At 56.4% G+C, this 23,597-nt stretch overlaps 1 protein-coding gene across 1 annotated transcript in view; it reads right to left on the reverse strand.

Moving 5' to 3' along the window:
- Positions 1-3,265: 3,265 nt before the first annotated feature.
- Positions 3,266-23,597, reverse strand: part of PRIMA1 (proline rich membrane anchor 1) — a 59,481-nt gene continuing 39,149 nt past the window's right edge. The window contains exons 4-5 of the mRNA XM_045902019.3: positions 20,118-20,247; positions 3,266-6,301 (exon numbers count right to left, since the gene is read on the reverse strand). Of these exons, the coding sequence (XP_045757975.2) occupies positions 6,199-6,301; positions 20,118-20,247 (233 nt within the window). The 3' untranslated portion in view covers positions 3,266-6,198. The remainder of the gene's footprint in view (positions 6,302-20,117; positions 20,248-23,597) is intronic.

A 23,597-nucleotide genomic window follows, 5' to 3' on the forward strand; every position in this document is an offset into this window, starting at 1 on the left:
AAAGGAGGATGCTTTCACTCAAGAAGTTCTTGCTAGAAGAGAGATGAAGCCTGGACCTCATTCTTTTTGGGGTTCATCATTGGAAGAACCTCTCTGTTGGCCAGAGATGATCCTTGGCTGAAGTTAGTTGATAGGAAAGGACCTGTGAGGACACTTGCTGGAAGAAATAGGGGTGTGGCATGGGGGCAGGAAGTCAGGGACTTGTGTCAAGGGAATGACTCTGAATGACCAACCATTATAGCCAACGCATCAGTGACAGTGCCCAACGGGGCTGGAATGATGAGAGCCCAGTGCAATCTCAGGGGTGCAGGATTCTGCTTCCTGTCCCCACCCTGGAGAAGCCATTCCAGGAAGACCCTCTTGATGCCAGATGGCCACCAACGACAGAAGGATGATCTGGTGATGCTGGGGCCATTCCAGTCCCTTCCGTGTGCCCATGATAGGGGGGAAGCTGGCCAGGGCTTATCATGCCCATTTTATAGGAGTAAAGACCAAGGCTCTCAGAGGGGAAGGCACTCACCAGAAGCCACAGGTGAACTGACTCCTGTCAGATCCATGAATCCTTGACTCCAGCTTCCAGGGGCGGGGGAGGCTGAGAGTCCTGTTTGCTTCCCATGGGCGGAGAAAATGATTGGGTGTATACTGAGATGGAGAGGACCATTTGAAATCTGAGGGCCTGTCTGGGTTGGAAAGGCCTAGAACTTGTAGCTACAGAGAATTGGATCTGAATATCAGCTCTACCCCAGACTGCTTTTTTTGACCCTTGGTAAGTCATTTAACCCTCTGAACCTCAGTTTACTTACCTGTAAAATGGGGACAACCTACATGCCTCCTAGGCCTGCAGGGTGGGTTAAAAGAGGTAACGTATGCAAAGCACTGAGACGGTGGCCCGGGGTGCCCCTCTAACTCCACACTGGTGTCCCCGTGTGCACGCACATCTCGGGTCCATCCCTACCACCGAATTGCTTCCATAGGGCAGGGTCCTCTCTTGTTTCTCTGAGTCCCCAAGACATACTATCGTCAACCCCGAGGATCTGAGGGGACACAGGCTCTCCGGGGGCTCGTGGGTTCAAACAACAGAGGAGAAAGCAACCGGAAGTCTTTGTAGAAGAGGGTAGGAAGTCGGAGCTACGCATGCAGGGCTGTGGGCACCGAGCCGAGAAGGTGAAGTCACCCAGCTCTGCCCACGTGTGGCTTGTGTTCCAGGTGTTCAAGGAAGAGGCAGCCTCTGAGAGAGAGCCTGTGAGATGTGGCCCCACAGGAACAGTAGCGACAGTGTCTGGAACCCTGGGCCGGGTGGCCCTGTGGTGCCGGGGATGGGGAGCCTGCCGCAGACCTGCGTCAAGGAATTTGTCCGGTACTTTCCTCAGGGCTGATGATGGCATTTGTGCCTGGGCAGGGGATGGGGGCGGCGGGGGAAGTGAGTGGTCCAGTGGGGTGTCACTAGCTAGGTGGGCCAGTGGGGGTGCCCAAAGATGAGGCCACCGCTTGGAACCGAGCGCGGCTGCTTAGCCCTCCTCACGGGACTGTGTTCCAGGTGTTTCTCTCGTGCAGGGTGCAGGGAGGGAAGGAGGAGGAGCCTTTCCTCCACCCACCAGCCAGGGGCAGTGACTCCAGCCCCGGGACATGGGCGGGCGGGTCCCACCACCTCGGTGGCCGTGGCAGGACACAGGGGGAGGCGGTGGGAGGGTGGCAGGTGGCCGGGCCAGATACCAGAGCCAGAACAAGTGGCCAGAAGCCCCGGGGATCCGAGCTGGGCTGGGAGGCGGCCCCCAGCAGGGGTCGGTGCCGCAGCCCTGCCCCGCCAGCTCCCCAAGGCCTGCCCCCGCTCCCCCTTCCCCTCCGCCCCCTCGCGGGCTGGCCTGTGGCTCCTCGCCTCGTGCCCCGGAGCCTCGGGCTTGCTGCTGTGCCTAGAGGGCACAGCCGTGTGTGCAGGGCCCGAGGGGTCCCTCCGAACCCTCACCGGCCTCCCAGAGGGGACCTAGGTGGGTGGCCGGTGGGCAGAGAGTTCTCTAGGGCCCGATGGCAGCCTTTTCTGATGACAGCAGTGACGACAGGAGCCGAGGTGGCCGCCACCCGCTGTGTGCCAAGACCCGTGTCAAGTTTTGGCAAACGGGCAGTTCAGGGAATCCCAGGCTGGGGGCTGGGCACCGCTGGCCCTGCCCCCAGAGCCCTGCCCGGAGCTGACTGCCGCCCCCACCCCGGGCTGTGGGCTGGGGTGGGGGAGACACCAGCTCTGGGCACACCGGGCCCCCCAAGTTGCTGCCACTGAGTGAAGCCTGGGGAACCCAGGGGAGGGGGGCGGGGCCCAGCACCACCCCAACCAAGGGGAATGGTCTGGGTTGGGGTCCGCCTCAGTGGCTGATGGCTCAAGACGCCTGTCTGGGCTCCAACTCCAGGCCCCACCCCCCGAGGTCTGTGTGCCCTTGGCTGTCACACTCCACCTCCAGCCTGTCTCCTCACCCCTCCATGGGGAATGCACCGTTGCAGGGGCAATGCTCTCTCGTGGCTTCGGGCCCATCGGACAGGAACCTCTCTTCTCTAGAGGCGCTGGGAAGAAGGGTTGCTTTTGGCGCGGCTGGAAAAGTGGCCTGGAGGCCCCACAGGCAGCTCACGCTCCACTCCATCAGGGGAGCAGGGGAGCCTGGGGCCGGCCTGCGCTCTGGGCCCTTGGGCTCCCTCTGCTTGGAGGTGCAGGGCAGGCTGACCACGGTGCTCCGAGCCGCTGGTCGGGTGAGGGGGTGCTGCCGACCAACTCTGGGGGCGGGGGCTGAAGTCTGGACATGGGGAAGGACCCGGTAGGAGGCCACAGGCCTGACCCATCTCCCCTCCAGCGTGGCCCACCACTGCTGGCCCCCCGATTCCCATGAGCACTTGGCAAGTTAGCGGAACTGGCCTGTCCCATCTGCCTGGCACCCCGGGCAAACTGGGACAGTTGGTCACCCTCTTCTCAACTGAGTCAAGGGTCAAGGTGGCTGGGTGGGGGGAGGAGGGACAGGATGGGTACCGTGGAGTCCCCATCAATGCCGGCCTTGGGGTATTCTGATAAAACCATATGGAAATAAGGCAAGCAAGTCACCGTTACCGAGCCCAGCCCTGGGTTTGTAGCAGAGCCTCAAGGAACGGACACAGCCCCACACTCAGCCAGCTCCTTCCCACGCCCCGCCCCCCCCATGGAAGACAATGGACAGTCCTCTTTATAAGGATATTTTTATTGAAAATTAAAAAGGCATGGTACTTTCTTCCTTGTAAGTAGCATCCAGCCTGCCTCCCCTACCCCCCCAACGCAGCCGGTCCTGCCCCCTGGGTGTTCTCCGCACAAAATCCACAGTAGTGTCTCACTGGTGGACAAGATGGCCCAGACCGCACGTTTGTCCACGGAGACAGAACTCCTAGGGACAAGAGCCCTCTTCGTGGGTGCCCCCGGCACACCGTCAGGAAGGCAGATCTCAGTGTTGACATTCATGCATTAGCGCGCACGACCTGGGCTGTTGAAATCAGACTTTGTACAGATTTGGAGAGTACAGTGATCTTATATAGATATAGATATCTCTTTAAATATATGCATATAACTATATATAATATATATGTCTATATTTTTACAGCTATTAGTCTTTCTTCCAAAACTTGCTTTAGAAGCTTCTAAGGAACACCTAAAAACTCTGGGAGATCCTATAGGCCATTCTAAGTTGGGCTCAACTAGGAGACAGTTAAAAAATATCTATTTGAGGAAAGGCGGAGAAGAAATGTGCATTTCGTTCTCGACCTCAACGTTTGGGCTAGTCTGAGGATTGATCTGTGTTGAGGGACTGCAGATACATTCCTGAAATAAACGTTCTGAGCTCAAATACCAGGCCGAGTGTTTTTTTTTTTTTTTCTTTCTTTTTTCTTGTCACTTAAGCCAAAACTCCGGTGAGGTCCCCTCGTTGCCACATGTGGGAGTTTCCAAATGGCCAGTTCTAGGTTTGGTGGGTTGACTTCTCACGTAGATTCTTTTTTAAGAACTGGGTTCTTCTTTTGGTTTTCACTAACTGAGCGATAAGACTTTATAAACACGATTTGGGGAATTTAGCACAAATGTTAGCTTTTCCCAGAGCCCCGGCTGTGTCCCCAGGGAAGGGGACACTGGCCCCAGAGCACGGTGGGTGGTCATCAGAGTTCCTCACAGGGAGCCTCGCCAGGGGCTGAAGGATTTAGCTAGTTGTAAAACCTCCCAGGTTGGAGCCAGGGTCAGGGAAGGTGGGATTATGCAAAGCGGGCCTGTGCCCTGCCTCCCTGGGTGCCTCTCCGGGCTGGCTGCCCACCCCTCCAGTACCCCTTAGCCAGGATTCTCCCTTCTGGCTGAAGGGGCCTTCCCAGAGTGGCATGTGCTGAGAGTGGGGGTCCTGCCAGGGTATCTGCTCAGGGCATAGGCAGGGGACTTGGCAGGAGGCTATAGGCCGTGAGGGAAAGCGTCTCGCTGCAGACCCACACCCTCTGGCCTCTTGCCACGGGCTCTGCATCCCTGGGGGGGCGTGGAAGGCATGGGCGCCCGCCAGCTGGGGGGACTGACCACGGCCACTCGTGGTGGTGTCCCATGCTAACGTAGGCAGGGAAAGCAAAATCCAAATCCAAACCCAAAACAGGTCCTCACAGCGAAGGAAAACTGAAAGGAAGAAAGAAGCCTTTCTCAGAGGGTCTGGGCCTGGGCCTGTCCTCAGCCTGTTCCTGCTGACCTGGGGGTGGGATCCGGGTCAGGGTCTCAGCAAACTCACCTTCTCCCCTCTGCCCTCCGAAACACAACGGACCACAGACCGCTGACGGCACAAGGGCTCCGGGACAATGGATTTCCAAGGTTCAGCCTGAAAGGGGACTTGTTTTCTATCAGGCTTACCTGGATGGGAAAGTCTCACCGTGGCCCAAATCCCCTCCAGAGAACTACACTTGGTGGTCTGTGAGGTGGACAGGATCCACCTAGCCAAGTCCCTACACGGAGAGAGTAGAACCACGAGGTCAGGAGTGTTCTCCCAATCCGCCAGGGGAGACCAAACCACAGGCCGCTGTCGCCACGGGGCTAGTCATGTGCCCACAGGGCCGGTGGCCCCCTGGGAAACAGGCCGGTGGACGGGATAACCAGGCCTGGAGGGTCTTCTCATTCCTTCCCTTTATCTACCAACCCCTCCGGAGGTTTCAGCACGTTTAGAACACAAGACCTGGGGAAGAGACATTCAAAGGGGAGCACTGGGAGAACCCCACCTCTTTGTGGGTGAGGGGAGGCCGGAGGCTCTCAGGAGAGAGTCTGAGTACCTGGTTAGGGCCTCTGGAGGTGGTCAGGGAGAGCCAGCACCAGGCTGGGGCAGCCTAGCCCGGAGCGCCCACAGGGGGCTTGGCATAAGTGGTGACCTCCGCCGGATGAAGGCAGGGCCTGGCTCACACGCTGGCGTCAGTCGCTATGAGGATCAGCTGTGGGAATGAGTCTGAGGACAGGCCGAGGGGCCTCCGTCCTTCCTGGCTCCTTGGCCTGGTGTTCAGTGAGTTGTTTTGCCCCTGGAAGGTCACACTCTAAAAGAGCCCCTCTGTCTGCTATCAGGAGGGGACTCCACAGGCTGGGCTCACAGCCCTCCGTGGCACGGGGTCAGGGGTCTAGAGCCAGGGGCCCCGGATGTGGGTGGGAAGGGGAGGGAGGAGGCAGGCCCTGAAGACCGAGGACAGTCGCAGATGCGGTGACAGACAGATGTGTGGGAAGCACCTTTGGAAGGGGACGTCTCGTGGCTGCGCTGATGGCTTCTGTTGGGACGCATGGTGAATGGAGAAGCGTCAGGCTTGCTGGGGAGGAGAGGTTTTCTGGCAGGGGAGTGGCCCCTGGATCACCTTTCTCTTGGCTAAAGCGGGATGCCTCCCCAGCCCAGCGGACAGACAGACTCCCTGCTTTTGTCAGAGCGCGGCTGGAAGACGGGACATCAAACACAAGACAGGGAGGAGACATGCGGAGCCCGGGGTGGCGGCGCTGGCCCTGGAGCTGCGTGCAGGGGAGCCCGGCTCAGCCCGGTGTCTGCGCCACCCTGCCTGCGAGCTGACCGGGCACGAGGCTGGGAGGAGGTTGGTTTCTCCTTCGGAAGTCCTGGACAAGCCCAGTGTCAGCTCGGGTCCGCCTGCTTTCCCGGGTCCACTAATGCCACCAATGTACCCCTCTGGCCAGCAGGTCCAGGCTCTGCAGACTCACACCACGGCGCTGTTCACATCCACCCCTTTGTTGCTCTGTGAGGAGGTCATGGGATACTCAGCAACATTGGTGCCATTCTCCTCTTTTCTCAGTGGTTTCCTGGGTGGGGAGGCAGGGACAGCCGTTAATGACCAGGGACTGGGGTGGGGGGTATCATGTCCTTTCAGGGAGCCCACCAGGCTCTGTTTTGGGTTAGCATCCTTGGGGTGAGACCACCTCAGAAGCTGGAGGCGGTCTCAACGAAGGTGACTGCATCACATGTCATGCACACCAGGGCACAGTTGAGAGTGAAACAGGGGAGCTTTTGATAATGAAGCAGGGACCACAGGCATGAATCGGGACTGTTCTGGACAAATGAGAAAGGAGAACGTACGGTCAGCCTAGTAGGACACAGGGTCGGGCTTTGATCGATCTCACTGATTATGAGCAAGCAGATGTGAAGACGACTATTTGGGGGTGCAGAGTGGAAGAGGAGAGGTGCCAGAGCTTGGATTTTGCAGCCTTGCCTCTGTGTGGTCAGCGGTAAGTGGAAAATGTGATGAAGAAGATGGCAGTGAAGGTGATGCTGGTGGTGGTGATGGGGGTTGAGGTGGCGGGAATAGTAATGGGGCGGAGTTGGTGGTCATGGTGGTGCGGGTGGTGGAGGTGATGGTGAGGGGGCTGGTGGTCATGGTGGTGCGGGTGGTGGAGGTGATGGTGAGGGGGGTGGTGGTCATGGTGGTGCGGGTGGTGGAGGTGATGGTGAGGGGGCTGGTGGTCATGGTGGTGTTGATGGGGGTGGATATGGTCATGGTGGTGCGGCTGATGGTGGCAGAAGGGGCAGGAGTGAATGTCCAAACTAAATGAGTGCCCACTAGTGGTTCTCAAACCCTTCACGTTGGGCCACTTGAAGTTCATCCAGAGGCTGTTTAACGCCAAGAGCCATTTCTGCTATCCATACGCGGCTCAGGAAGGCTGGGAGGGAGGCTTTGAGAAGGCTCTTGCTCACGTGCAGGGGTTCTGGATCTGCAGTCCTGCTTTCTGGCCTGGCTCCAATCCCACCTCCTCTCCTGACTGGTTCAGGAGGGCTCCGGCCCCCAGCGCTAGGCCTGCTGGCTACAGCCTCCCGATCTCGGCCACTTACAGGCTGTGGCGCCCAATCCCATATTGCAATACTGCTGCCTCTTGTGTGAAGCTGAGGCCCATGGGGTCGTCACTCAGTCACCTCCTCTGTCCCCACTAATGCTGGGGCTGAGCCTAAACTGGCCTTTGTTGTGCGTTGTCTAAACTGAATGTCCAAGGCCATCTTTGAAAGCCTGGTGATTGGTTGCTTCTGCCTTCTCAAATGTCCCCAGAGCCTTCCCAAACCCAGGCTGAGGAGGACTGGCACCTGGTGACCAGTGGGTGCCTATAGGACAAAGTCTTAGGTGAATTAGTTTGGGGGAGGCAGGGTCTGCAGGGTGGTTATCAGTAGTTTCATGGGTGGGATTATCAGGCCTGCTCAGAGGAACACCCTGAGATCACATCTATTAACTGTTCCCTTTTTCCTTGCAGCAGAATTAGCTCACAAAACACAGAGAAACCCAAGTGCACTCCCTCCGGGTGTCAGGCTCAGCCACGGTGGCTTCTAGAAACATGAGATGCAAACCAGCCCTTCCTCCTGGGGCCCATCACACTTTGTGCAAAGCACTCTTGGTTACAGATTTTCTTGTCCCCTCTCACAATGGTACCCTGAAGAAGCTAGGCCTGGGGTTAAGAGATTCATTTCATGGGGAAACTGAGGCTTAGGGAGAGCTGTCACTTGCCCAAGGACCCCCGGCTGGTTGGGGGCCACCTGCTCCTACCATATCCTCGTCCAGACATCTTTCCATTAAGTCAGCATTCCCAGCAGGCATTGTACCCCAACACAAGGGGTTCCCATCAGCTTGGGAAGGCCTTCCTCCACCCTCCTCCTGGAGAGTTCCAAAAGTTCTCAAGAGTCCCATCTCCAAGAGGCCCGTCTCATTTTGCTTGAACCCAGCACATCCCAAGAACCCCATTTATGGAGACGCTCAGGGACACTTTCCAGAACCCCCAGGTTTGTAGGGGTCAGACAGTTGCCTTGTTTGTGATGGGCTTGTGGAAATGACAGCCTCTGAGCCAGCCTCCGTCGCTGGGCCTTTCCTCCTTGGTCTCCTTCCTTTCTCTCCTGGGCCACCCACCCCTTTACAGGGGCTTCGAGCAGCTCTGACTTTGCTGGGTGGGCTTCATTCCTGACTCTGAGTTTGCATGGCCCAGGAAATTGGGTGGGGTGGTGCATTTCCTACATTTGTCATCAATCTACAAGGGGGAGGATGGACATCAGAATCAGGATTCCGGAAAATAGGAACAGACAAAAATCTTTGAGCCCAAACCCACACTGCTTTTCTCCCTAGTAAATGTTCAGTCTTGGGCTAGGTCTGAAAAGTCAACCGGAGCCAAGTCCGGGTCAGGGGAGATTAGGCTGAAGGGCCTTCCAGAGTGGATAATGGAGAGATGAAGAAAGGGGTCTGGAACTCCCATGGAAATGGGCAAAGCATGGAGGGCACAGAGTAGGAAATCAGCAGGATTTCTTCTGCCAGGAGAAGAGGTGAAATTTCTAAAGCCAGGCTGTGCTAGGGGACCCTTTTGCATTCCCTGGAGGCTTGGAGGGAAATGTTGGCACAGAGGACCCAGCAGGAAGCAAGCCTGGCTGGAGGGACGCTGAGGACAAGGCAAGGAGACAGCCCCAGGGCCTTCTTGATGGCCCCAGCCAGCTTCCCAGGCAGGAAAGGACAAAGCAGGTCTGGGCAGGGGTTCCACCCAGCAAAGTGGTACTTGCGGCTGGCGCAGCGCCCCCCCCCCCCAACCAGGAGCACTCCAAGAGTCTGGGCATGGCAGGGGGAGCTGGGGGTCGCTGTCCCAAGGGTTCTCCTGAGAAATGGACCTGGTCTGCTCCCCTCCTTCACCAGAGCTGAGCCCTCAATCACTCTACTCTCCGGGCTGTAGCCCCAGCCCACTCCCAAAGCCCTTCTGGGGTTCACAGAAGCCCAGTGGAGTCTGGGGTTTTAGCTACAGCGGGAGATGGCTCTGCCTCACTCCTCCTCGCTGTCCTTCCTCTAGCGGGGCACTTCACGGTGATGCTGCCCAAGCGCTGGGATGTCACGGCTCAGTAAACCCAGGCCCCACCACTTCCAGCTGTGTGATCTTGGGCAAGCCACTTAACCCCTCTCTGCCTCAGTTTCCTGGTCTATAAAATGGGCACAATAATGGAGTCCATTTCATAGGCTTTTTGGGAAATACATTAATGTGGGTTAAGCACTTAGATGAGCATCTGGCATACAGTAAGTGCTCCATAAGTGTTTGTTAGCTCTCGGTACTGCCATTGGAAAGGAGTCAGCGGGGAGCTGTCCTGTGGGCAGGCGGTGGCCAGCGCTCTCCAGTCTGCACAGACTTCCTACCTAATGCATGCCCCGTGGGGCTCCGGAAATGCCAGAGAGGCTTGCTGGGACCCAGCCTGGCTCCGCAGTGCCGTGAGCCAGCCGGGGCTGGCCCCACTAAACCAAAGAAAGGCATCTGCACCCTGGTGCAGGAAGGGATGGCCACAGACGACGCCCTACAAGGCATGGCTCCTAAAACCAAGAGAAAGGGGAGTGAGCTTTTCCTCGGCCGTGTCCAGGATTCCTGCGTGCCGGAGGTGGGTCCCCCACCCTGGACCCCTTCCGCCTTGCCCGGCCAGCAGCAGGTACTGCGCGGTCTTTCCATGGAGCGCTGTGCTGATGGCTTGGCGGGGCTCAGGCCACCAGCCACGGCCTCCACGGGAGCCGCCTCCCCGCGCCGCCCGCCTGGGCAGGGAGGGCCAGGACCCAGGCGCCCCTCTTGGGTCCTGCTGACAATGATATGGCAGGTCCCACCCTCAACCTGCAGCTCTGCCAGGGGAGCTGGGGACAAAGACAGCTCTGAGGAGCCTGGCAAGGGAGGGCTGCCAGCTCGCTCCATGTCTCAGGCCCCCCACGGAAGGGTCTGGTCCGTGAGGTTTTGAGTCTCAGACTCCCTCTTCCGAAAGCATCCATCCTCCCCTGCACCCACCCCCGAAACACACCCCACCCCACCTCTATACACACACCCACCCATAACTACACACATACCTACACACACCAGAGCGTGCATACACTCACACCCATGCACACCCCTCACACATACACACCCCCTTCCACGACGAGATGCCTTTGTCGCCTGCAGGCTTCTCCAAACCTGGGTCAAGAAGCCAGGAAAAGCCTTTTTGCGAGCCAAATATCCCGGGTATTTGCTGAAGAAGCACAGCCTCATTTCTAACCCAGCACACCTCCTCCCCTCACCTGCGTGAAGGTGAGTCAGGGATGCAGCTGAGGAGCATCCTCACCCTCCCACTGAGCCCCCGGTTGGACCACCTCCCTAGGGCTTCCTTGCCCAGCCACCTCCGGCTGAGCAAGCTGAAGGCGGGCGTCGGGAGGCTCGCGGGCTGGCGCTCGCCCCTGGGACCCAGTCAGCAGGGCCGGGCATTTGGACCTCACTCCGAGGGCTCCTTAAATCAGGGACTTCTGTCTTACCCCTCATCCCGCCCCACGACTTCCACCCAGCATGTCTACAGAGATGAATTCAGGGAGGGATGGAGCTTCCTGGTGACAGAAGGGCCCCGAGAAGCAGGGACCCGTCTGGTTCTCCCATCCACTGGCGCCGAGCGTGCCCACCATCTGCCTGCCTTTCTGGCCACGACTGGCCTGCAGCACCATGCGCCTCACTGCACGAAGCTGCTCCCCCTGCAGCCTGCCTCCCACCACCAGGACAGGATTCCATCTCCAGCCACAGCAGGTGGGTCCCCGGTTGGGGGCAGGGCGAGGGGGCATAAATGAGCCCAAGCGAGCATCTCGGCCCAAGGCAGATGGGGACACACAGTGCCCTTGCCTCTTCTGGGCTACATCTCTTGCCCTCGGAGGGAGGACTGTGCAGGTGATAAAGATGAGAGATACTGTGGCCTGTGGGACTCAAGAGAAGCCTGCGTGTTGACCCCACCACTGGGGAAAAGCAAGCCCTGGGCTGCCTGGAGGGCGGCTGTGAGCCCCGGAAGAAAGACCACCAGCCCCGGAGTTGGAAGACTGAGTCTTGGTCCCGCAACAAAGCACAAGACTCCAGTCCCTGAATCCAGCCGAAGTCCCCAAGGAAGTCAGATGGTCTCGGAGCGGCCACAGCCATGTATCCGTGCTCCGCGCTCGGCCAGAGGTGGTCCCTCCTCAGAGCACACTAGCTTTGACTCGACTCACGGCACAGTCAGACGTGGTGGTCTGGACTGCCAGCCAGAGAGGCTGGATTTGGCGCCTGGGGGGTGGTGCTGTTACAGGAACTTATAGGGGCAGCAGGGAGAAGTGACAGATGGGAACGGTTGGGTCTCAAGTGTCCAATCACCGCATCAGGCCCCGCCTGGCCCAAGAGGTTTTGGCACAGAGACAGCTCCAATCTCAGAACCCCAGGGATCCGAGGGGCCTTCAAGATGAATGTCTCGCTCCCAGAAGTTCATGTGAGATGAGGCTGCATGAAAAGGTTCCACTCCTGTCCCCAGTCCCTCTCCCCCCGCCCCAGTCTTGTCTTCCTCCTGCCCAGCTCTGGTCCTGACTGTGCAGGCCGGCAGGGGCCGGGGGGAGAGGGCTGGGCCGGTGGTGTGTGCGGCGGGGCTGGGGAGGAGGCAGCAGATGGAGGCGGCCTGCCTCAGTGTGTCATGCCCAGGCTGGGGGGAGGCCGGGTCACCCGGGGCATGGGGAGGGAGACACTGAGTCACTGCACGCACACACCAGCTGGAGGACAGCGCGAAGGCGGAAGACACTGGGGCCTGGAGGGAGGGGAGCCGAGCTGGAAGCCCAAACTTGTGAAGGGGAGGGGCCAGGCATTTAAAACCGGGCGCATGTTATCTCCTCGAAAAGCATATTCTACTTCAGGGACGCCTGGGTGGCTCAGTTGGTTGAGCGACTGCCTTCGGCTCAGGTCGTGATCCTGGAGTCCCGGGATCGAGTCCCGCATCGGGCTCCCGGCTCGGCAGGGAGTCTGCTTCTCCCTCTGACCCTCCCCCCTCTCATGCTCTCTCTATCTCATTCTCTCTCTCAAATAAATAAATAAAATCTTTAAAAAAAAAAAGAAAAGAAAAGCAGATTCTACTTCACTTACCCAAGGGAGAGAAAAAAACTGAGTTCACTGAAATTCTCAATAGAGTTTGCTAATTTAAAAGGTAGACTCTGAGGGCACCTGGGTGGCTCAGGCAGTTAAGCATCCAACTCCTGATTTCTGCTCAGATCATGATCTCAGGGTCGGGAGATCGAGCCCCCATGTGGGCCTCCGTGCTCAGCGGGGAGTCTGCTTAAGATTCTCTCTCCTCCTGCCCCTCCCCCAGCTTGCACTCTCTCTGGCTCTTTCTAAAATAAATAAATAAATTAATTAATTAATTAAATAAAAGGTAGAATCTGGCAAGTCTATGTAAACAAGCCTCCATTCAAGCCACAGAAAATCACGGAATAGTGACTACGCGCCAGATGCCACCAGGGAGATGAGGGAGATAAGAGGACTGCTCCCCCCACCCTCTGATGTGAGTGCAAGTGTGCACGTGCGTGTGCATACAGTCCCTCACACACATGTGGGGGCACATGCACGTGTAAACACCAACATTAACCTGCCTAGAGCAGAGAGCAGAAACGTAAATCAGGGAAAGCTCCAACTCCAGGGCTGGGGCCGGGAAGAAGGATCTAGAGCAGCCCGCGACACAGGTCAGAGGAGGTGGTGTCTGAGCTGGGGCCTGAGTGAGGAGCAGGAAGGACTGAGCTGTGAGAGGAGGAGCAGTGTGTGGCTAGAGGGAGCTCCCTGCGAGCTCGAGGAGCAATGAGGAGGGCTGGAAACCTCCGTGACCTGAGCCAGCTCTCTTCCCCAGCCTGGACTCAAGTTTCCTCCCATGACCCAGGAGGCTCATTGTGGCTCAGACCCCACAGGAAACTCGCTTCCACCCCAGGCCACCAGGTCTTCTCTACTTGCCACACAGTCAGCAAGAACCCACCTTTCTCGGCCACCCCCCTCCCAAAGCTCCAAAGAGAATGTCAATTCTAAAAAGAAAATGAACTTCGCTGGCTGATTGGCTATGGGGTCTGTGATTTAGGGAAGATCTTGAAACAACACCATGGTGTCAGGCTGGAGAGAGACAAGGATGGGAGAGGGAGTGGGCTGAGTGTGGCAGGTTCCCAGGGAGCTGCCGGCTGCCCGGCTGCCCCGGAGCAGACAGAGCCTCCAGGCAAACCCGGCACCTCGGGATGGATCATCTGAGGTAGCAGTGCACACGGAGAGGAGGTGTCGCTGACTCCAGGGCAGCAAGCACATCGCCGCACACGAGGTGACTGAGCCGCAGACAGCAAGCTGTCGTGCCAAGGTAGACTCTAATCACGACTCCCACCCGGGAGGCCCCTGTGATGGGGACCAGGCAGTGTTCCGTACGTCTGTGGGCCCTGGGAGGGTGCTGAGCCTTGCTTCTTGGAAAGCCAACAGATAATGTATGAAATGGAAAGAAAATCCTCATAGCCATATACACAGTGCTCAGAGCATGGAGAGAAAGACCAGAACCACTGACACCCAGAAGCGGTGGTCTCTCAAGAATGTGGCTGTGGGGAGAGGGGGGGCAGTTAGGGGGCTGCTGTGTTTCTTACCAGGCTTGTGGCAAGTTGACGTTTTAAACTATGTGCCTGTATTACCTCGATAAAAATGTAAAAAGGTGGTTGCGGATGTACGAAGCCCTAACGTTTCTTTCTAACCATAAAGCCGTGTCAGGAAGCAGGCACAGCGTTCCCGACTCTTGGGGTGCGGGGAGCACCCCCTCGCCCAACCTCTTCTCTTTCTCTCCTCCAGCTCTCTCGGATTCTCCCCCTCCTTCACAGCACCCAGGTTTTAAAAGCACCTTATTTATTTGCATAACAGTTTAAAAAAAAAAGATTATTTATTTGAGAGAGAGAGAGAGTGAGAGAGAGCACGAGTTGGGGAGGGGGTAGTGACGGGGAGAAGCAGACTCCCCGCTCAGCCGGGAGTGGGATGCAGGGCTTGATCCCAAGACCCAGGATCAGGACCTGAGCTGAAGGCAGACACCTACCAGATGGAGGCCCCCAGGCATGTGTGTGTGTGTGTGTGTGTGTGTATTTAATCCGCTTACACCACTAGTGAGGGGCTGAGGGCTCGTCTTGTGAATCTCTACATCCCTGGCACCTAGTCTAGTCTGCAGCACACAGTAGGTGCAATTTGTGGACCAGGCCGAGGAGCACCAGAGCCCAGCGACAACGTGTGTGCTCGGGCACCCTCGGGTGCACGCACACCAGAGCTCACTCCCAGGGAGCAACACGCTTGCTCACCGCCCGCAATCAGCGGTCTGCGGGATCGGCCACACCGCTCTGCAGCCTCTTATCGTCTGTCCACCAATACCTTGTCAATCGGAACGAGACGACCGTCAAGTGGCTTAACGGCAAATCGATGGCAGAAGGTGAAGGCCCCGTGCCACGGATGACCGGAGGAGGAGGAAAGGTGCTCTTTGGGCGCCTGGGGTGCAGGGGTGACTCGAGGCGGGGGGCCTGGAGGGGATGGGTGTCACCTGTTCTCTGCACGAACGGGGGGGCTGACAGAAGTTGCAAATGCGCCCCTAGGACGGTGGCCTCACTCCTGAGAGTCCATGGGCCTGTGAACTTCCTCCCGCTGGCCTGGCCCTCCTACCTGCGCCCTGGCACTTTGTCTCAGTGACTCACACCGATCATTGCTTGCTTGAGGTCCCCATCCTGTCCTGGACCAATAGCTTCTTTCCTTGTGTCTGCTTTACATTATTTCCGCTTGGTAGTCCCTCCAGATACTCCTCTCCTGGGGGTGGTCTGATCAACACTGTCTCCTCCCCCCACCCCCCCACGAGGTGTGTTCCTCGAGGGCAGGGACTGTGCCCGAAGCACCCAGGACGGGAGCTCAGCTTGGAGTCTGCTCAGGACCCTCTCTCTCTCTCTCTCTCTGCTCCACACCCCCCCACCCGCTCTCTCTCTTGCAAATAAATAAATAAATCTTAAAAAAAAAAAAAAAAAAGAAGAAGAAGCTGCTCACAGCAAGCTCATAGCAAGGAGGAGGCCACTGAAATGTAAGCTGTGTGGGCTCCCATGGCTGGGGACCCTGCAGAGTTTGGGGTCATTGGCAGGGGACCTGAGGGCCACTGCATGAGCTAGTCCCGCTGTGAGAAGCTCCGCTTCTGAGCCCCTTGGTCTGATGAACACCATTCTCCTTCCAAGAAACCTCTCAGGGCCCTGGGTCTGGGGGAGGTGCCCCCCCTTGGGCTCCCCACCTTGGAGCACCCCCATCCCCGAGCACCATGTCACCCAGCTCAGAGTTGGGACTCTGGGCGCATTTGTTGACTCACAGGATGCAGTTTGATTCACTACGTCTGTGAGTAGGAAGTGCTGATTCGACCCCACCTCCCACCAAGGTCATGCCCAGTGAGGGCACCGTGGGGTGCTGCTTCTGCACCTGCTCTTGTCTCCTCCCATTCCTGCAGAGGCCTGTGGAGCCTGCGGCCTGCACCCCAGAGGCCAAACCAAGCTGGCGTCTCCAGAACCACCTTGCTACCCCAACTGATTCTAGAACCATCCTCCCAGCAATCTGGCTCCCCAAGGCTGTGTTGGGGCCATTCACAAAGATCTCTTGGAAATCCTCCCCTAGGACATCAGGCTGTGAGAGTTAAAAAAAGACCTGGGTTGATCACTGAATTTTCCTTTTAATGGTTTTACATTGACATGAAATGCTTTTGTTTCCTGAGAGAAGAGGCATGTTTCAAATGAATTATTAACCAAGAAGAATTGGCCGTGAGCAAGGAATCCTCCATTGACTCTGGAGAGAAATGCACACAGATAGCTGGCTGGCTCGATGCTATCTCTTACAGCCCCCAGCAGAGGTCAGCCCGGGCAGCAGTAGGGGCCATCTGCTCTCCCTCACAGCTATAACTCGGGCTGCCCCCTTCTCCCTCCCCCAAGGGGTTAAGCCTCTCCCACACAGGCCTCCTTCCAGGCCAGTTCTGGGAGTGCTGGCCTCTATTTCTGCCTCTACTTGACCCTGAAGAGAGCCCCCTCCAGTCCCTGACTATTTGTCTTTGTGGGCGGGGATGCCCTTTCTGGATGATGAGGTCTGGAGGAGCAGAGGGCTGGGTCTTCTTCCCATGTCCCAGGCCTTTCGAAGAGGAGGATGCGGATCATGGTGCTGTTGCAGAGCAGGGACTGTGCTGGTCTCTATTTCTGCCCCCACGCATCCATTCCATCCTCTCCCTGCCCTGTGCCTTGGGAGGCTGACGCCTACCACTGCATGTCCCAGGCATCCCTGTTCCTTGGGTTTGGCCAGTGAGAGGCGCCCTCGGGAGACGAGGGAGGGTGGAGAGAGGTTGGGGTGTATCTCCCCTACCTTTCCTGTTCTGGGGCTCATTTCCATCTGTTCCAATCACAGCTCCTGCTAAGCGGCCCCTCTTGAGTCTCGGGCTCTCTAGGTTCTCTAGTTACTGTGGCACCATTTCGTCCCCTTGTCCTGGTCCTAGGGGCGCTTACGCCCCCCACGGCTACGGTCCTGGAGTGCTTCATCAACCCCATTTACTCCCAGGACCCGCCCAAACTCCTGAAGGAAGCCCCGCCCACACCTCTGGATGGGAGACACGCCCACACCCCTGGAAGGAACCCAGCATATACTCCTGGAGGGAGCTCCGCCCACAGCCCTGGAAGATAGCTCCGCCCACACTCCTGGAAAGGAGCCCCACCCACACTCCTGGAAAGGAGCCCAGCCCACACTCCTGGAAGGAGCTCCGCCCACACCCTGGAGGAAGCCCCGCCCATACCCTGGAAAGGAGCCCCGCCCACACCCCTGGAAGTGATCAACTGAGCCATGTGGCCTGAGCTTGGTGTCTTTCCAGGCCACTGGCAGATCCAGGAACCAAGAGCTCAGAGCCTGTGGAAGGGGACAGAGGGCAGACAGGAGGCCCCTCAGGCTGCTCTGAGGGGAGGGGAGGGGGCACCCCCACACGCCTTCCTGGCCGACCCCCAGCTCCGCTGGAACAAAGCCCAGCACGCCACAGCGGGCCACACCGCCAGTCAGCTATTAATGTGAGTTAGTTCTCCTCGTGCCCTCCTGATGTTGGAGCAGACAGCACGTCTCTCCCGAAGTTTGCAGCAGAGAGGGAAGGCAGAGGTGACCTGAGAACGCTGCCTCTCTTTGGGGGGTTGGGGGACAGTGGGAGGGCGTCCTTGAGGGGACAGTGGCCCTCTCTGGCAGTGCTACTGGTGGATCTTGCGTGCTCTTCCTGGCAAACCTCCCGTAGCTCCCTGTGCCTCCCGAGCGCCAGCAAGCTGCTCAGCCCGGTGGGCCAAGCACCTCCCCGTCAGGCACGCGGCTCCCTCCAGCCTCATCTCCCGCGGTCCTGGAGCTTCCTGGTGTCCTGGTGCTTTCGCTCATACAGGTGCCTTTGTCTGGAAAGCCTCCCTGCTCTGCTTCTCAAAATCCTCCTCCCACTGCAGCAGGCTCTCAGCTCAGATGCTCTATCATCCCGATCAGAGTTAGCCATGCCTCCTCCGGGCAGCGCCACAGGCTGCCAGCAAGCCTCCCACAGCCTCATCGCCACCTGCCTTGTAATGCGGTCATGGTCATGCGCGTATCTGCCCCCCACCGCCCTTGGGTCGGGTGAGCAGCCCATGGGCATGGCCCGGATCTTACCTGTCTCTGCCCCCACAGAGCCAGGCACACAGTAGGCCACTTGGAATCAGATTGGCTGTGTCCCCGGGGGGTCTCCCAACGTATCCACTTTGGTCTCCAAGGCCAGGCCTCCCCCTGAATTGCAGGGTCTGGGAGCCTTGGAGCCTTTCTGTCCATCTGTCCCCCCTTCCTCAAAGCAGCACCGCCACACCCCAGGTGCCCGGGCACCCTTGAGGAAGGGCAGACAGGAATAATGAGGTCCGCTCTTTGCTCAGTCCTAGTGATACCGGCCGCAGTCGGGGCTGGGCTTTGGAGTCACGTTCAAATTCGGAGTCCACTGCTCCCTGGTTGTGCCATTCTGGGCAGTTCCCTTTACCCCTTTGCATCTGGTTCCTTATCTGTAAAATGCAGTGGATTGGAAAAAGATGTGACGAAGATGAACTGAGGGAATGTTAGGGGGGCCAGGAGCCGCCCCCCACACTTGTTGAAGAGGCGCTGGGCTACAGCTACTCCCTTGCGACTTGTCATTGTTTGTGGATATTATCTGATAGCATGAGGGCAGGGGGCTTCTAGAAGGGGCTCTTGGCCGAGAGGCAGATCCCCAGGGTTTGGCCGATCCCCGGGGAGCTGCTGTACCTGGGCCCTGTCCCCCTCGTGTCCTGCCAGGATGCTCCCGCTCAGTCTGGCCTGTCACCCTCCGTGCCTGAACATGCACTCGTTGTCAGACCTTTGACTTGATGTTTTACTCTTTCTGCTTTTGAATTATTCAAATGGAATCACATAGAACAACGGATTGAAAGCCTAAAGTGAAATAGTTTAGGTGTTCCAATTGTTCTTAATAGAGACCCCCTAACTTTGGGCCTTCGGGAATTTTCAAAACCTTTATTAGAAATATATGAACAGGGCACCTGGGTGGCTCAGTTGGTTAAGCGACTGCCTTCGGCTCAGGTCATGATCCTGGAGTCCCTGGATCGAGTCCCGCATCGGGCTCCCTGCTCGGCAGGGAGTCTGCTTCGTCCTCTGACCCTATCCCCTCTCATGTGTTCTCTCTCTCTCATTCTCTCTCTCTCAAATAAATAAATAAAATCTTAAAAAAAAAAAAAAAGAAAGAAATATATGAACAATGCCTAGCACCCTTGGGTGTTTTGCAACATTTTTGTTTGTCTTTTGACTCTCTCTTCCCCCAAGGTCCCGGGAAGCTGGGGTAGACGGGGAGCATTTTTTGGAGGCTGGGAAGCCTAGAGGTCAGGGGACCAAGGGGGGGAGCTGCTGTGCTGTAATTCCGGGGTGGGGGGAGCGGCATCCACCACATGGCCTATTCTACCAGACTTAGGGGCCCCGGACACAGCTTAAACCTCAGACCCCAATGACAGCCACACTCGGCTGCAGACCCCAGCTCCACGAGGCGGGTGGTGACTGGTGATCATTTTTGAAAGGCAGGGTGAGTTGGTAGTTACAGAAAGGACAGCGAGTGTTTGTGAAAGTGAGTCTGCTGTCTGGATCATTTACGACTCCCCTGGAGCACCCCTGTTCATCCTCCAGAACCCAGCTGAAGTCTTGTTCACTGAAAATCTTCTCTGAGGCATCTCAACCTCTGTCTTCCCCCCAGAGAAGCCTGGCTCCCTGTGTCACCCTTGCTCCTCTATCTGCAGCTCCTGGAACAATGGACCGCTACGCAGTACTCTGCAAGCACCTACGGTATGCCAGGCACTGAGGAGTATACATGTTGTGCATACTGTTGACAGAAGCATCTCACCATGCCTCGTGACAGTATACGGCTGTCATTCTTCCCCCCCCATTTTACAAGTAGGGAAACTGAGGGTCAAAGAGGTTAAAGTGATTTCTTCCTGGTTCCACAGTTTGAACTGGTATCTGAATTTAGATCTGACTCCAAAACCCAGTTCCTACACCAAACCAACAGTGGCTCCATCCCCCACCCTGCAAGGATTATTTCCATACTCTTAGGTCCTAGGCGCCTTGAGTGAGCTCCGCAAGGCAGGGCCTGTTACTTCCAGGTGGGGGGGTCACTATATATACATGTATACATATATATGGGCATTCACTATACATTCTTTCTGCTTACTAAATGCTTAACAATTTTTATGGCTTAAAGAAAGATGATGGGGGTGGGCGGAGCAGCCCCCAGCCCAGGCGGAGCCCCCTCCGGGCTCAGAGCCCCGGGAGCACTCACCTTTTGATGGCTTTGTAGCAAATGATGACAAGCACAGTGAGAAACACCAGGGAGGCACAACATACCGCAATGATGATCACCAGCCCCGACCACCAGCTTTCCTCAGCGGGGCACGAGGTAGAGTTGGGGGCTGAAAGACATAGTGACAGGCTGAGTCTCCCCTGCATGAGCAGGTGCCGGCCGCGTCAGAGGTGGACTGTTGTGGGTGACACCAAGGGTGGCGGCCTCACCATCATCAGTCCTCCGCCCTCCAGGATGGAGGCTCTCTGACCTCTCCTGCCGTCCCCACCCCCACCCCAGCGGCAGTTGACATCATGGCTGGCCCCCAGCCAGACACGTGCTCTGAGCAGGGGTTAAGCGCTGAGGCCGGGGCCATCCATCCTCCCTTGGCATGAGCTAACTGACAGCAGGGTCAGGTTTAATTTCCCATGAAAAATAACAGAACATCTCATTCTCTCAGTTGAGGCATTAAATCCGCTTCCTCTGAGGGTGGGGGTGGGGAGCAGGGCTCACAGGGCTCACACTGCGGGAGGAAGGAGAGAAAGGGAGGCCCATCAATGTCAGTGTGGAAAGTTGATTTCTTCTAAGAGGCAGGCTGTCTCCCTTCTTGGATTTGGCCCATGCGGTGAGTACCTAACAGCCGCCTCAATTTGCACGGGTGGCCAAAATCTGGAAAAGTGTCACCGACAAAGCATCTGACCCTGGGTGCTGTGGGGCCCCTTGGTCATTACTCAATCCATGGAGTCTCTGAGGGAGCTTGTCCTCCCCCTTGGCACCACTTATGTGGGGCTGATAACGAAGCAGAGGGGTAGATCAGGTTTACAACAAAGCTGGTTCGCTCTCCTGAGAAAAGCAGAGACGTCACACAGCCTCATCCCAGAGGCTCTGAAATGTTCAGACACAACTGGAAAGAAGTGCCCTGAATTGCAAAAGAAATGGGAGGTGGGGGGGAAGGAAAGAGAGAAAGAAGAAGGGAGAAAAGGGAGGGAGGGAAAGAGAGAGGGGGCTGGTGAGGGAGTGAGAGACAGACGGATGGACAGATAGACAGACACTACTAGCTTTGGGCAGGTCTTCAAGACCTGTGACTCTGTGTAAAGGAATCAAAACTAGGCTCTGGGCTCTGAGTCCAATGACTAATAGACACCTTCAGGGACTCCACAGCACATGGGGAATAAGGGAATGATTTCCCAAGGACACCGTGGATGGCTTCATCTCCATCGTCATTCTTACTGTGGACGTTGTTGTTGTCCTAATCATCAAGGTGTAAATCCCATATGGTGACTCTTACCCACTGGAAGTGTGTGGTCCAATCGGCTTTGACAAATACGTTCACCTGCCTAAGCCACAATGCTGTTCAATCCCTGCCCCACAGGCCACCACTATTCTGCTTTTTAAAATCATTGATGAGATTTGCTTGTTCTTGAAAGTTCGCAAATGTAATCATGCATTGTGTGGTTTTTTGTTTTTGTTTTTTTGCTCCTTTCGTTTAGCAAAATGTTCTTGAGATTCATCCACGTTGCTACAAATTTCGGCAGTTCCTTCTTTTTTACTGCTGAGGGGTATTCCATTCTATGAAGAAGCCATAATTCGTTTATCCGTTCACCTGTCGTGGACTCCTAGGCTGTTTCCAGGGTTTGACTTTTGTGGATAAAGTTGCTAGAAGCATTTGCGTGCGTGGTATAGATATGTTTTTGTGTTTTTCTTGGCTAAACGTCTGGGAGTGGGCTCGTCGGGTCCTAGGGTGTGTGTGTGTGAGTAACTTTATAAGGACTGCCATGCTTGTTTTCCCAAGTGCTTTTTCTCTTGTATATGCCTGCTGGGAACAAGGAAAGAGAAACAAGCTGGGCAGAGGGGTTATAGGTTACTGACTTGTTACCGGACTGTGGCATTTTTGCAGCTGGGCGGGGAGACGCAGGAAGTCATGATTGGCTTTGCAAGGAGCAGGTGCTAAAGCCCCATTAACAAATGCAACGTCCCCAGATGTGGGGCTCAGAACCACACAACCAAGCAGATTCGGAAATGCTCCCTGAGCGATGCCAGGGACAAGGGTGTCACCGAGCCACGGGGCTGCTCTCAGCCAGGGCGAGATCAGGCCTTTAGAAACCCCAACACTGAGAAGATTTAGAATATGAAATTCAAAATAGAAATAAGCTCTAAAATAAGGGAAAGGAGATTGAAGAGAATTCTCTTTTTCCCCATGATGAACGTCTTCAGTATTTTTTTGGTGAAATATCAAACACAAACCTCTCTCTTCCCCCCACCCCCAGAGAAGCCTGACTTCCTCCCCCGACCCAGTTCCTCATTTTGGGGCGTCCCTGGCTTAGCCGAGTCTTCCTGGAGTGACCCTGCACAGATCCAGGCCCAATCTTCCCTACAGTGGTCACTGTAGGACAGTGTGAAATGCAACCAGATACATGGGGTCCCAACCCCAAAGGGCTTGTCTCCTTGTTTTCACTGCAAAGGGAAGCAATTTTGGTTTCTGTCAATTCTACCTCAGGCTGTAAAATTTCTGGACTAAGTCCCAAGGGCCATGTCTGCAGCCCAAGGGGACCCTCACACCTGCCCACCAATGGCCCACAGGTCGCTGGGGCTCACATCACCAGTGTGTATCCTCAGCTGGGGGCAGCCCCCCTCTAGAGGGCACTTGGAAATATGGGGAAAGGGGCTGTCTCTGGTTGCCACAGTAAGTGAGCCCAGGAGCTCCCGAAAACAACGACAACCTGGACATTCCTACAAGGTCGAATTGTCCCTCCAAAAATGCCACCAGGGCATTTGTTGAGAAATCCCATCAACTGGAAACAGAAGGATTGTTCCTAAAACTCATCTGCAATTAGACACTCAATTTCAGAGCGTCTCTTGTGATGTTCTTTACATTCATCGGTAATGAGGTGGGGATTTCCTTCTTGCTCACTTTTTTCAGACAAAACTGGCACAGAGAGCAGGGAGTCTGGCTTGAGAGGGTCCTTCTGCTTCGGGCCCCCAATATTATTCAGTGGTGTAGTGCTCAGCACACACCTGTGAGGAAGCTACTCAAGGCAAGAAGTTAATGCATAGGAAAAGAGGGAGGTATTTTGTGAATCTAGTCCAGGGCATAAATCTTGGATTTTGCCAAGAAAACAGCTCTTGTGTTCAAAGAATCCATCCTTATTTATCCTAGCTCCAGTCATTCTTTTTACATGAGGAAGGATCAGGGGCTGTCAGAGCTGGAGGAAGGCTAAGAAGTATCATTTCAGAAAAAGGACAAACAGGGACGCTCGGGATCAAGAAGCATCTTTTGCAGGGGCTAGGGTTGGGACACTGAGCTTTGGGCTGCAGGCCAGGTCTGCTCCTGCCTGAACTTCCTTCCTATTGGTGTGGCCAGTACCCCTTTGCAGATACGATAAGCTTAGCACGTGAGCAGACTGATGGTGCATATTTGAGAAGGTAACATCACATGAAGATGCCCATTCATTTGTTCGTTCGTTCGTTCGTTCCTGCATC

The sequence above is a fragment of the Mirounga angustirostris genome, unplaced genomic scaffold (assembly GCF_029215605.1).
Source record: "Mirounga angustirostris isolate CCGP_5_RB_7025 unplaced genomic scaffold, mMirAng1.0.hap1 SCAF_9, whole genome shotgun sequence".
NCBI lineage: Eukaryota > Metazoa > Chordata > Mammalia > Carnivora > Phocidae > Mirounga > Mirounga angustirostris.